The sequence below is a fragment of the Gorilla gorilla genome, chromosome 6 (assembly GCF_029281585.2).
Source record: "Gorilla gorilla gorilla isolate KB3781 chromosome 6, NHGRI_mGorGor1-v2.1_pri, whole genome shotgun sequence".
NCBI classification, from domain to species: domain Eukaryota; kingdom Metazoa; phylum Chordata; class Mammalia; order Primates; family Hominidae; genus Gorilla; species Gorilla gorilla.
The window spans coordinates 151,732,098-151,746,691 of NC_073230.2; the positions used below are offsets into that span (position 1 = coordinate 151,732,098).

The 14,594-nt window shown below is 43.6% G+C and overlaps 1 gene segment (V, D, J or C); it reads left to right on the forward strand.

The window, feature by feature from the left end:
* The first annotated feature begins 745 nt into the window (after nucleotides 1-745).
* Nucleotides 746-1,768, forward strand: LOC134758961 (T cell receptor beta variable 12-3-like). The segment is given in 2 exon segments: nucleotides 746-832; nucleotides 933-1,768. Coding segments are annotated over 2 exon segments (390 nt in total).
* Nucleotides 1,769-14,594: the final 12,826 nt, after the last annotated feature.

Here is a 14,594-nt window from a genome sequence, read left to right on the forward strand (position 1 = left end):
GAGGAAAGGCCAGGTGTTAATGATGAAAAAACATTGAACTTTTCTTTTCTAGGGGTAGTAATAAGATTTAATTCAAGACTAGAACATTGTAGCTGCAAATCTTCAAAATAAGACAATCTTATCCTCTGTTTTATTGTGGGAATAGAGAATGGAGAGAAGTTCCATTCCACGGGCTTTGGGAATTCAATATGGTTCAAGGATAAATAAACCCAGGTTTTTTTTTACTGCAGAGAAGAGCTTCAAATATAATCAGTTCTCAGGGCATCAGCTCAGTTCCTCTATCCCTAACAATGCAGTTGACATGCATCTTCTCAGATGCCTAACTCCTAACTCGCTGATGGATAATTTAGGTACACATAGAGGATTAGAAACACCAAGCCACCAGTGAGAGGAAGAGGAGAGTTTGCAGAGAAGCTGGCTTGCAATAAGACAATGAGTTCATCTTTAATTACCTGCAATTTGAGGAGATATATATAGTTGGCAGGCTCCTAGATAAGGCATGTTATGGAGAAGCTACCGTGAATTGATAATATCAAAATAAATCTTAAGGGAGCCTCTGCATGTGTGCATTTGTATCTCAGATCTGTTATAGTTGAGTTAATTCCTGCCTGATTCATCTCCCAGAGATGCAGCCTCCTCTTAAAGAAGTCGGGGGTGGTGGCCCATTCAGTGATGTCACTGACAGATGCATTCTGTGGGGATAAAATGTCACAAAATTCATTTCTTTGCTCATGCTCACAGAGGGCCTGGTCTGGAATATTCCACATCTGCTCTCACTCTGCCATGGACTCCTGGACCTTCTGCTGTGTGTCCCTTTGCATCCTGGTAGTGAGTGAGTCTTCAGAATATTTACCATCATCAGGCTGGGCTTCTGCATGGATGATCTCATATATTTTCCTTATTCTGACGCCCAATTCTGTCTTCTTTCATAGAACACACAGATGCTGGAGTTATCCAGTCACCCCGCCATGAGGTGACAGAGATGGGACAAGAAGTGACTCTGAGATGTAAACCAATTTCAGGACACGAGTACCTTTTCTGGTACAGACAGACCATGATGCGGGGACTGGAGTTGCTCATTTACTTTAACAACAACGTTCCGATAGATGATTCAGCGATGCCCAAGGATCGATTCTCAGCTAAGATGCCTAATGCATCATTCTCCACTCTGAAGATCCAGCCCTCAGAACCCAGGGACTCAGCTGTGTACTTCTGTGCCAGCAGTTTAGCCACAGCAATGCAGAATCACCCCTTTCCTGTGCAGAAACCCTGATGTTTCCCCTTCTCCTTCTACCTCCCAGCAGTCCTGACCAAAGTCTCTGCTGTTCCTCCCTCCCCATGAGAAAAAAGTGGTTTGGGGGTGTGAAAAAGACAGAAAATGAGAAGGTTTCAACATAGGAAACCTTATGTTGGTTTGAGGATTACGAAATGGGTTTTGAGGATTCCTTAAAAATTGTCTGTGCTCAAAACACACAGGAGTAAGATAAACCTCGGCTACCCATGCTGGAGATTTCCCTGCCCTCCTGCATTTGCCATCTCATGAGAATGGTGGGACCTCCCGAGAAAGGCTGCATTTTCTGAACTGTGAGGCCCTCTGCATTCTCTCCTAACTCTAAGCTGCAAACAGAAATTTCCCTCACACGTTTTCTAGATTGTAAAAGAAAGTTCTTTACTATGATTGTGGACATTCCTTTATAATGCCAATTTCAACTTTACATTACTTCAGGATTTTTCACTACTCCTAAAGAGTGTCTCAAACGTGGCTAGAGCAAGCAGGTTAGTACATTACATGTAAGCTACATGGCCTGGAATCTAAGGATCCATTTGTCTCTCTTCTGCATAAGAAGAGCCGGGTGCTGGCTAAAGGCTGTGCACACTCACAGAGCACTGCTGAGGCCTCCTGGTAAGGACCCACACTGGGGTATCTAAAAGCAGACAGGCATGTCCAGTCTTCTGTTGCCCTGTTTCCTTTCGGATTATATGTCCTTAACACACAAATTTACATTTTCCTTCTTATTTATATGAGAAGTTTCTATACAATACCTGCAATCCATTCTGAGTGGTTATAATTTCTCTTTGATATTCATACTTACATACTGATTCCTTCTAAATCCCTATTATGGTATCATTGACAAGTGAGGTGAATGATCCCTACATTTTGAGTGCCCAAGGCAATTGAGGTTTGTTGGAGCTCTGCCATATGCCAAATTCCACTTTGTCATTCTATTTTTTTTTTTTTTTTTTTTTTTTGACGTATAGGGATCCTAACTTTTAAGATGGAAATAGTATAGAATTCCTCCCTGGTGCTTCCAGATCATTTTCTCCCTCCTACTTTAAAGCCCAGCTGCTTTATACATATTACTTTATAATATTACCCCTTCTTGTTGTACCTACCTTATTACCTTCAGAAATTTTCTTTTTTAAATCGTTCTGCCTGCTACTAATCCAGTCATCATTCTTAATACTATTCATCACATACACAATTTATTCACTCGCCAGGCTTCTAAGTTTCTCGACTTCCTATACCCTGAGTCTTTTTCCCTTCTAATCATTTTCAGACTTGTTTCCATGATTATAGACCATTAAGGAACAACAAAGATCTTTCAATATTTCTATTTAAATTGTCCTGTCGTTCTACCACTACTTCCCTTCTGTCTATATCAGTAACTCCTACAATTCTTCTATTTCTCTGACCTCTCCAGTTCGTAGAGCCCATAACTTTAATTTTTTAATTTTTGTTTGGTTTTTCTAGTATGTTATTTATTAAAAATAGATTCTCTGTCCCTCCTCTCACCCCTGCTGGCAAAATGGCCTTTCCCAACATCTTTTCCTGCATGGATAACAGGTCTTGAGGACACAGATGTGGCATCCTACCTAAACTACAGGCTCAGGCTTTTCTGGGACAGTGGGGCAGCAGCTCTGCTGGAGCCAAGGGTGGAACAGCACAAGACGACATCGGCAAACCCTGGTGCACCTAACCGTGGGCTGCCATGGAGGCCGGGATGGACTGAAGTTCCTCCTGCTCCAGGCCTCAGGAGACAAAATCCACAAAGAGAGACCCAGCGGCCCAGCAGCAGCCCCCGGAGAGCCCACAACTTTTTAACTCTTACGCTTTAATTCTTACATTCTTTTAATTATATTTTAAGATTTAAGACTATAATATCAACCCCGATTAAAGCCAACTCCCTGTAGGTTCCTATGAATGGCAGAGTTGGGAGGGGCACTAAAAAATCCCCGTGGGAACTCATTCGATTTATCTTCTATAGTTGTCATAGACTCCTCTTAGGTTCCTCTACTTCTAATCTTGGCCTCCCTCATTCTAGCCACCAACCCAGGGTCTACTCTCACCACAGAAGTCAGAGTGATCCTTTAGGTTAGATGTTGTCACTCGTCCACTAAACCATACAGTAGCTTCCCGTTTCACTCAGAGAAAAGCCTACAGCCTGCATAGGCCTACGAGGTCCTCGGCGATCCCCCTCCCTGTTGTATTTCTTGCCTCCTGTCTGTTCCTCTTTCCCTTGCTTATTTTTTCACAACACAGTGGTCTTCTGGCCATTCCTTGAATACACAAGGCACACTTCTGCCTTAGAACCTTTGCTCAAGCTATTCCCTTTGCTTGGAACATCCTTCTCCCAAGTATCCCAGTCAGGCCTGCAAGAAGCCTGAATTATTCTATCAGTGACACAATCATTTTCCTAAAACCACTTTTCAATTTTTATACATTCAACAATTCTCCATTGTTCACCAGATAAAAATGTCACCTCAGGAGGGCATTTGAATTTTTAAACATTTGGACCATATCTTATCTTATTTTTGACTGCTGAGTAAGATAAATGTTACTTTATCAAGTGCACTTCATACCCTTACAAAACAGTCTTACACAATTTAATGCCTGTTCATACATTTGTTCTTGCAATTTCTGCTACCTTCTTCATATCGTTCAATACTTCTAATCACTCAAGACACTACTGAATGCTTCTTTCTCTATGAAGCAGGAAATGGTTCTATATACTCTATTTTCACAGTGGAGTAAAATAGATACACATTTTAGGAACAAAACAACCATGCAGATTATAGAAATTAAACTATTTTTTACATACTTTCGAAGGTGAGGAAGTTCAGAAGCTCAAATATGGTTAAGATATGTTTTGCTTCTATTTAAGTCCACATTCCCCACCACTTTAAATCTTCCAAGAAAGATTTCCCTCATTCAAATTAAAAACATTTTGATACAAGACTGGGGGCAGGGAAGTGCTGGGTAGAGAAGGGCGGGGTCCCCGGTGAGGGCTCCACCCTCAGGCCTGTGCCCACAGACCTAAATGAGGACAGGCGTTTCTGTTTTTGCACTCAAAAAGGTGCCTTTTGGCCCGCCACGCCTCCCATCCTGTGCCCATATAAACCCGAGACCTTAAGCGGACACGGACACAAGAGGCTGGACGTCTAGAAGAGCAGAAGAATACAGCAGCAGACACCGGCAGATCAGCGATGGCGGAAGGACACGAATGCGAGGGGGAGTTCAACCAGCAGAAGTCTGCGAAGAGTCCTGCCACTGGGCAGCCACCTGCAGGGGAAAACCACCGTTCCACTCCATCCCTCGACTTCTGGCTCCCCATCTATCTCACTGAGAGCCACTTACACCACTTAATAAAACCTTGCACTCAACCTTTCAGCCCACATATGATCTGATTCTTCCAGTACACTGGTCAAGAGCTCAGGCTGTCACATTGGCCCCCTGTCCTTGCAATAAGCAGAGGGTCTATTGAGTTGACTAATGCAAGCAGACGGCAGACGGCATAGCTGAAAGAGTGCACTGTAAGTCCTAGACGCTGCCATCCCTTGGGAGCCCAAAAGCACTCCCATGGCCTCTGCACCTGCCCGTCTGCATGCTCCCCCTAGGGGTTTGAGCACTGGGGCACCAGTGAAGTGAGCCATCCCCCTGTCACATGTCCTGCAAGGAGGATAAGGGAATTCTCCGGTTTTAACTTAATCTGTAAAAGACCTTGTTAAGAGGATGAAAAAGAAGCCACAGCAATGGATAAAACATTTGTAAACTACATATCCAACAAAGGAATATTATGACTGTTTCGAGATTTGCAGAACTGTCTATTTAACCCATAGACTCATGAGCAATAATAAATTATTACTGCTTTAACCAGTGAGATTTGAGTGAGGCTTGTTATACAGCATTACTGTGCAGGTGTCAATTGATATACTCTATATTGCAATATCGATTTCTTAAAATTGTCCTAACCATAATCCTATAGACCATTACTAATTCCAAGCTTGTTCTTTTTATGAAGAGTGTCGCTCAACTCTGATGTCTTTGTTCTGTTTTCTATTTTGATTTACACATGAACACAGTTCCCAGCAGCTTTCAAACCTCCAGAAGCCCTTAACATTTCTGATTCTGAAAAATATCTTCTCTTGTTTTCAGCATTTTTTATTGTTATTTTTTATTCTTTTGTATGGGAAGGTACTCAGTTTACCACCCTGAATTAGTAATTCTTTAAACATTTTTGCAATTCCAGTAATTAGAGATATTACTGCATTAGGCATTGAAGATACCACGGTCTTTGCATTTCCTGCTTGCATATCGAGTCCTATGAACTATTTCTGGTGTCTCTGAGTCACTTCCCAGTGTGGTCATTGGCTTTTACTGAGTCTGATTCACCGACCTTTACTGAGGCTCACTCACCAACCTTTGGTCATTCTTGGACATAGAAGCACAAATTCAACAGTGTTGTTTCCCAAAATATGTAATATGCAGGGAAAATTACTTTTCATGTAAAATAGACGTGTCCTTTTAGTATTACCAGTAGATTACTCTAATTATAGACTAGTAACAACATCCAACAGACTTATTTGGGTTTAGTGACAGACCTATTACTGTGTTCGCTCCTCAGTTCAAATACAGAGTGTGTATTTTGCATCGTGTGGCTGCAAGTTTTGGGGTTCTCCATCATATACTTAGCTATACAATGCCAGCTACTCTTGTCTGGATATTTTCCCAAATCCTGGATGATTACAAACTTCTCCTTCACTGGTGAAATTTTTTTTTTTTTTTTTGAGATGGAGTTTTGCTCTTGTTGCCCAGGCTGGAGTGCAATGGCACAATCTTGGCTCACTGCAACCTCTGCCTCCCAGGTTCAAGTGATTCTCCTGCCTCAGCCTTCTGAGTAGCTGGGATTACAGGAATGTGCCACCATGCCCGGCTAATTTTTTTTTTTTTTTTAGTAGAGACAAGGTTTCTCCATGTTTGTCAGGCTGGTCTCCAACTCCCGACCTCAGGTGATCCACCTGCTTTGGCATCCCAAAGTGCTGGGATTACACGCCTGAGCCACAGTGCCTGGCCAATTTTTTTTTTTTTAATGAAGGGTCAAACCTGATATTAAGTCTTTCAGACAGTAAGAAGATAACTATTCAGGGTCTACAAGATGGCCAATTAGAAGCAGCTGTGGTCCATAGCACTCAGGGAGAGGAATGAAACGGGGTGAGTGAATTTAGCACTGTCAATTGAGATATTCAGGTTCTCACACTGGGACTGTCTAGGCAAACAACTCAACCCACACAGAACAAAGAAAAGCAGGGGGTGTGGGGCATGATGGCCCACCAGGAGCAGCACAGAGCCAAAGGAACCCCCACCCTCAGCCAAAGGAAGCAGTGAGTGATTGTGTGACCCTGCCCAGGAAACGACTCTTCTCCCACAGATCTTTGCAACACATGGATCAGGAGATCCCCTCACGAGCCCACAACAACAGGGCCTTGGATCCAGTACACAGAGCTGCGTGGAGTCTTAGCAGAGCAGCTGCTCAGGCACACACAGAGACCCAGGAGTTTTACACATTCCAGCCTCAGGATCCCTGGCAAGGCGGGAAATCTGTCCACATATAACCCTAGGAAGGGGGCTGAATCCAGGGAGCCAAGCATCATCATTCCGCAGGCCCCACTTCCATAGCACCTCACAAGTTAAGACGCACTGGCATGGAATTCCAGATAGCCAATGGCAACAGCCTAGAATCTGCCTGAGATAAGTATGAATTCCTGGGGAAAGGGGGTGGCCACCATCTCTGCAGTCCAGTAGACTTAGCTGTTTTAGCCTGCCAGCTTTGGAGAATACAAATGGTCTGGGTGAGGAAAGGTCCCCCATAATGCAGCACAGCTGCCTTGCCAGATCATGGCCAGACTGCTTCTTTAAGCAGGACCTTGATCCATCCCTTCTCAGTGGGCAGGACCTCCCTGTGGAGGCTTCAGCCATTCTAGCCAGTGTTCTACATTGAGAGCTCTGATCTCTCCCTGGGATGGAGCTCCTGGCAGGGAGGGGCAGCCTCCATCTCTGCAGTTCAGTCAACTCAGTCCTTCTAGCCTGTTGGCTTTGTAGAATCCAAATGGTCTGGACGAGAAAGCCTCCTCATAATGCAGCACATCTGCTCTATCAAAAAGCAGACAGACTGCTTCTTTAATCAGGCCCCTGATCCTGTTCATCCCAACTGGATGAGACCTCCCAACAGGGTCTCCAGCCACCTCCTACAGGTGTGTTCTGGCCAGCAACAGGTCAGTACCCCCCAGGGATGGAGCTTCCAGAGGAAGAAGCTGGCTGCCATCTTTGCTGTTTCACAGCCTTCACTGATGATACCTCCAGTATGGGAAAAACCGAGGCAACTAAGGTCTGGAGTGGACTTCCAGCAAACCACAGCAGCCCTACAATAAAGTGGCCTGACTAGTAAAGGAAAAACAAAAAACAGAAAACAACAAGAACAGTATCAATGAAAAAGACCCTACAAAATCCAAGGTCAAAGGTCAGCAAGCTCAAAGATTGAAGGTAGATAAGCCCACAAAAATGAGAAAGAATCAACACAAAAATGTTGAAAACTTAAAAAGCAAGAGTGCCTTTTCTCCTCCAAATGACTGTAACACCTCTCCAGCAATGGCACAGAACTGAGCTGAGGCTGAAATGGCTGAATTGACAGAAGTAGGGTTCAGAAGGTGGTAATAATGAACTTTGCTGAGCTAAAAAAGCATGTTGTAACCCAATGCAAAGAAGCTAAGAATCATGATAAAACAATACAGGAGCTGACAGCCAGAATAACCAGTTTACAGAGGAACATGATCAACCTAATGGAGCTGAAAAATACAACACAAGACCTTCACAATGCAATTACAAGTATCAATGGGAGAACAGACCAAGTGGAAGAAGGAATCTCAGAGTCTGAACACTATCTCTCTTAAATAAGAGGGGCAGACAAGAATAGAGGGAAAAGAATGAACAACACCCCCCAGAAATTTGGGATTATGTAAAGAGACTGAACCCATGACTGATTGGGGTACCTAAAAGAGATAAGGATAATGGAGTCAAATTGGAAAACATACTTCAGGATATGATCCAGAAGATCTTTCCCAACCTAGCAAGACACACCAACATTCAAATTCAGGAAATGCAGAGAACCCCAGTAAGATACTCCATGAGAAGATAAACCCCAAGACACATAATCATCGGATTCTCCAAAGTTGAAATGAAAAAAAAATGTTAAGGGCAGCCAGAGAGAATGGCCAGGCCACCTACAAATGGAAGCCCATCAGACTAACAGCAGACCTGTCCGGGAAACCTTATAAAGTACAGTGGTTGGAAGCTATTCTTTAACATTCTTAAAGAAAAGAATTTCCAACCCAGAATTTCATATCTGACCAAACTAAGCTTCGTAAGTGAAGAAGAAATACGATCCTTTTCAGACAAGCAAACACTTAGGAAATTTGTCACCACAGGACTGCCTTGCAAGAGCTCCTCTAGGAAGCACTAAATATGGAAAGAAGAAAACCATTACCAGCCCTACAAAGCACACTGAAATACACAGACCAGCGACACTATGAAGCAACCACATAAACAAGTCTGTGAAATAACCAGGTAGCATAGTAATGACAGGATCCAACTTACACATAACAATACTAACTTTTAAGTGTAAACAGGGTAAATGCCACAATTAAAAGATACAGAATTGCAAGCTGAGTAAAGAACCAAGACTCACTGATATGCTGTCTTTAGGAGACACATCTCACATGCAAAGACAAACATAGGCTCAAAATAAACGGATGGAAGAAATTTTACCAACCAAATGGAAAACAGAAAAAAGCAGGGGTTGCAGTCTTAGTTTCTGACAAAACAGACTTTAAACCAACAAAGAACAAAAAAGACAAAGAAGGGCATTATATAACGGTAAAGGGTTCCATTCAACAGGAAGAGCTAGCTATCCTAAATATATATGCACCCAATACAGGAGCACCCAGATTCATAAAGCAAGTTCTTAGAGACCTACAAAGAGAGACCTGGACTCCTACACAAAAATAGTGGGAGACTTTAACACCCCACTGACAGTATTAGAAACATCATTGAGACCAAAAATTAACAAATATATTCAGGACCAAAATTCAGCTTTGGATTAAGTGGAACTGATAGATATCCATAGAATTCTTCACCTGAAAACATCAGAATATACACTCTTCTCATCATCATATGACTCTTACTCAAATCGATCACATATTTGGAAGTAAAACATTCCTCAGCAAATGCAAAACAACTGAAATCATGACAGTCTCTCAGATCACAGTTCTATCAAATTAGAACTCAAGATCAAGAAATTCACTTAAACCACACAACTACATGGAAATTGAACAACCTGCTCCTGAATGACTCTTGGATAAATAACAAAATTAAGGCAGAAATCAAGAAGTTATTTGAAACTAATGAGAACAAAGAGACAATGTACCAGAATCTCTGGGACAGATAAATCAGTGTTAAGAGGGAAATGTATTGCACTAAAGGCCCACTACAAACCTCTGCTCAAAGAAATGAGAGAAGATACAAACAAATGAAGAAACATTCCATGCTCATGGGTAGGAAGAATCAATATTGTGAAAATAGCCATACTGTACAAAGTAACTTATAGATTCAATGCTATTCCCATTAAACTACCATTGACATTCTTCACAGAATTAGGAAAAAAAAACTATTTTAAAATTCATATGGAACCAAAAAAGAGCCTGAATAGAAATAAACAAGACAATCATAAGCAAAAGGAACAAAGCTAGAGGAATCATGCTACCAGACTTCAAACTGTACTTTAAGGCTACAATAACCAAAACAGAATGGTGCTGGTACAAGAGCAGACACATAGACCAATGGAACAGAATAGAGAACTCAGAAATAATACTACACACCTACAACCATCTGATCTTCAACAAACCTGACAAAACAAGCAATGGGGAAAGGACTTCCTATTTACTAAATGGTGTTGGGAGAGTTGGCTAGCCAAATGCAGAAAATTGAAACTGGACTCCTTCCTTACACCATATACAAAAATTAACTCAAGATGGATTAAAGACTTACATGTAAAACCCAAAACTATGAACACCCTAGAAGAAAACGTACGCAATCTCATTTAGGACATAGGCACAGGCAAAGATTTCATGACGAACATGCCAAAAGCAATTGCAACAAAAGCAAAAATTGACAAATGCAATCTAATTAAACTAAAGAGATTCTGCACAGCAAAATAAACTATCATCAGAGTAAACAGACACCCTGTAGAATAGGAGAAATTTTTTTTGCAATCTATCTATCTGACAAAGGTCTAATATCCAGAGTCTGCAAGGAACTTAAACTTACAACAAAAAAACAACCAGACAACCCCATTAAAAAGTAGGCAAAGGACGTGAACAGACACTTATCAAAAGAAGACATACATTTGGCCAAGAAACATTTAAAAAATAGCTCAACATCACTGATCATTAGAGAAATGTAAATCAAACCACAATGAGATTCCATCTCATGACAGCCAGAATGGCTATTATAAAACAGTCAAAAAACAACGGATGCTGGTAAGGTTGCAGAGAAAAAGGAACACTTTTACACTGTTGTGGGAATGTAAATGAGTTAAACCACTGTGGAAGACAGTGTGGTGATTCCTCAAAGGCCTAGAGGCAGAAATACCACTTGACCTAGCAATTCTATTACGGGGTACATACCCAAAGGAATATAAATCATTCTATTATAAAGATACATGCATGTGTATGTTCATTGCAGCGCTGTTCACCATAGCGAAGACACGGAATCAACCTAAATGCCCATCAGTGATAGACTGGATAAAGAAAATGTGGTGCATACAACATGGAATTATATGTTGGCATAAAAAGAAATGAGATCAGGCTGGGCACGGTGGCTTATGCCTGTAATCCCAGCACTTTGGGAGGCCGAGGCAGGCAGATCACGAGGTCAGGAGATTGAGACCATCCTAGCTAACACAGTGAAACCCCGTCTCTACTAAAAAGACAAAAAATTAGCTGGGCGTGGTGGCGGGCGCCTGTAGTCCCAGCTACTCAGGAGGCTGAGGCAGGAGAATGGCATGAACCCGGGAGGCAAAGCTTGCAGTGAGCTGAGATCGTGCCACTGCACTCCAGCCTGGATGACAGAGCAAGACTCCATCTCAAAAAATAAATAAATAAATAAATAATAAAAAGAAATGAGATCATGTCCTTTGCAGGGAAATGGATAGAGTTGGAAGCCATTATCCTCAGCAAACTAGTGGGAACAGAAACCCAAACACTGCATGTTCTCACTTATAAGAGGGAGCTGAATGGTAAGAATACATGGACACATCACAGGGAACAAGACACACTAGGGCCTGTCAGAAGACGGTTAGTGGGAGGGAGAGCATGAGGCAAGAAAAGCTAATGAATGCTGGCTTGATACCTGGGTGATGGGATGATCTGTGCAGCAAACCACCATAGCACATGTTTACCTATGTAACAAACCTGCACTTCCTGCACAGGTACCCTGGAACTTAAAATAAAAGTTGAAGAGCTCCCTCTCCCTCTCCCTCCCCCTCCCCCTGCCTCTGCCTCTGCCTCTCTGTCTCCCCTTTCCACGGTCTCCCTCTGATGCGGAGCCGAGGCTGGACTGTACTGCCGCCATCTCGGCTCACTGCAACCTCCCTGCCTGATTCTCCTGCCTCAGCCTGCCGAGTGCCTGGGATTGCAGGCGCGGGCCACCATGCCTGACTGGTTTTTGTATTTTTTGGTGGAGACGGGGTTTCGCTGTGTTGGCCGGGCTGGTCTCCAGCTCCTGACCGCGAGTGATCTGCCTGCCTCGGCCTCCGGAGGTGCCGGGATTGCAGATGGAGTCTCGTTCACTCAGTGCTCAATGTTGTCCAGGCTGGAGTGCAGTGGCGTGATCTCGGCTCGCTACAACCTCCACCTCCCAGCCGCCTGCCTTGGCCCCCGAAAGTGCCGAGATTGCAGCCTCTGCCCGGCTGCCACCCCGTCTGGGAAGTGAGGAGCGTCTCTGCCTGGCCGCCCATCCTCTGGGATGTGAGAAGCCCCTCTGCCTGGCCGCCCAGTCTGGGAAGTGAGGAGCGCCTCTTCCTGGCCGTCATCCCGTCTAGGAAGTGAGGAGCGTCTCTGCCCGGCTGCGATGGTCTGAGATGTGGGGAGCGCCTCTGCCCCGCCGCCCCGTCTGGGATGTGGGGAGTGCCTCTGCCCGGCCACGACCCGGTCTGGGAACTGAGTGTCTCTGCCCGACCGCCACCCCATCTGGGAGGTGAGGAGAGTCTCTGCCCAGCCGCCCCGTCTGAGAGGTGAGGAGCCCCTCTGCCCGGCAGCCGCCCCGTCTGGGAAGTGAGGAGCGTCTCCGCCCGGCAGTTGCCCCGTCCGGGAGGTGGGGGGGCGCCTCCGCCCGGCCGCCGCCCCGTCTGGGAGGTGAGGGGCGCCTCTGCCCAGCCGCCCCGTCTGGGAAGTGAGGAGCCCCTCTGCCCGGCCGCCACCCCGTCTGGGAGGTGTACCCAACAGCTGATTGAGAACAGGCCATGATGACAATGGCGGTTTTGTCGAATAGAAAAGGGGGAAATGCGGGGAAAAGAAAGAGAGATCAGATTGTTACTGTGTCTGTGTGGAAAGAAGTGGACATGGGAGACTCCATTTTGTTCTGCACTAAGAAAAATTCTTCTGCCTTGGGATGCTGTTAATCTATAACCTTACCCCCAACCCCCTGCTCTCTGAAACATGTGCTGTGTCCACTAAGGGTTAAATGGATTAAGGGCGGTGCAAGATGTGCTTTGTTAAACAGATGCTTGAAGGCAGCATGCTCCTTAAGAGTCATCACCACTCCCTAATCTCAAGTACCCAGGGACACAAACACCGCGGAAGGCCGCAGGGTCCTCTGCCTAGGAAAACCAGAGACCCTTGTTCACATCTGCTGACCTTCCCTCCACTATTGTCCTATGACCTTGCCAAATCCCCCTCTCCGAGAAACACCCAAGAATGATCAATAAATACTATAAAAAAAATAAAAAAATAAAAAAATAAAGTTGAATCAAAGAAAAATAAAGTCGAAGAAAAAAAAAGAAGATAACCATTCGAATTGCCTCATCAGGTGGATTGTTATGGGAGAATGTATATTTCCAAGACTCTTGAAATTAAAGAGAGTGAGCTATCATAAACAGTGAGCTCCTAGACAGAAATAATTTAGAGTATGTGATAGTAAGCACACCTGTCAAGGCTCTCTCCTTTGAAGAAAATGTAATGAGGAGGACTCTGAAAGAAATTAGAGCATGTACACACAAAGATTCAAAATCAATCAACATTATTATTACAAAAGCTGAGAGTAGAATTAAAAGAATGCCTGTGCTTGGAATACTTGTCATGGAGAATTTTAATTTGCTAAGAAAATGGATGAGACACTACAGTATTTTGAAGTGATACTTCCCTCTGATCATCAGAACAGGAGCAAAGGAAGAATATCTAAAATTGAAAGCTCTTATATAATTCTTACTGTGTTTTGGGCATTTCAAGTGGGTTCATTTTCCAAGTAGAAAATATTCAGCATCTACTTAGAATGCCTTATTTTATGGAAGAGTAAACTGAAGCAGAGAGAAGATACGTAATTTTCTTCATGTCACATGGCTAGTAAATGGAGGAAAGAGGGATTCAAACACAAGAATTTGGGGACTGGATTCCTTTTAACCATTTATAAACTATTATAACCAAAATTTAAAATATAGGTTCATTAAAATGGAAGAGGAAAAAGACTTCCTTAGGAATAGTTCTAACTTCTTAGAAGACATATTTCTCATATGAAAGAAAGAGGAGGTTCTCGGCCGGGTGTGGTGGCTCACACCTGTAATCTCAGCACTCTGGGAATTTGAGGCAGGAGGATCACTTGAGCTCAGGAGTTTGAGACAAGCCTCGGCAACACAGTGAGATCCCATCACTACTAAAAATAAAAAAAAATTAGCTGGGGATTGGTGGTGCATGCCTGTGGTCCCAGCTACTCGGGAGGCTGAGGTGGGAAAATCACTTCAGCCTAGGGGGTAGGGGTTGCAGTGAGCCAAGAGCATGCTACTGTATTCCAGCCTAGGTGACAGAGTGAGACCTCACCCCCAATTAAAAAAAAAGAAAGAAAGAAAAGAAAAGAAAAGAAAGAAGAGGCTCTCATATCCAGGAAAGATCAATTTTAGAGGGAAGAGGAAATGCACTCAGGGTCAACTGCTCTCAAGGAGTTATTAGAAGAGATTTATTTTGGTTGTTACTAAGGCAGGCAAGATAACTGG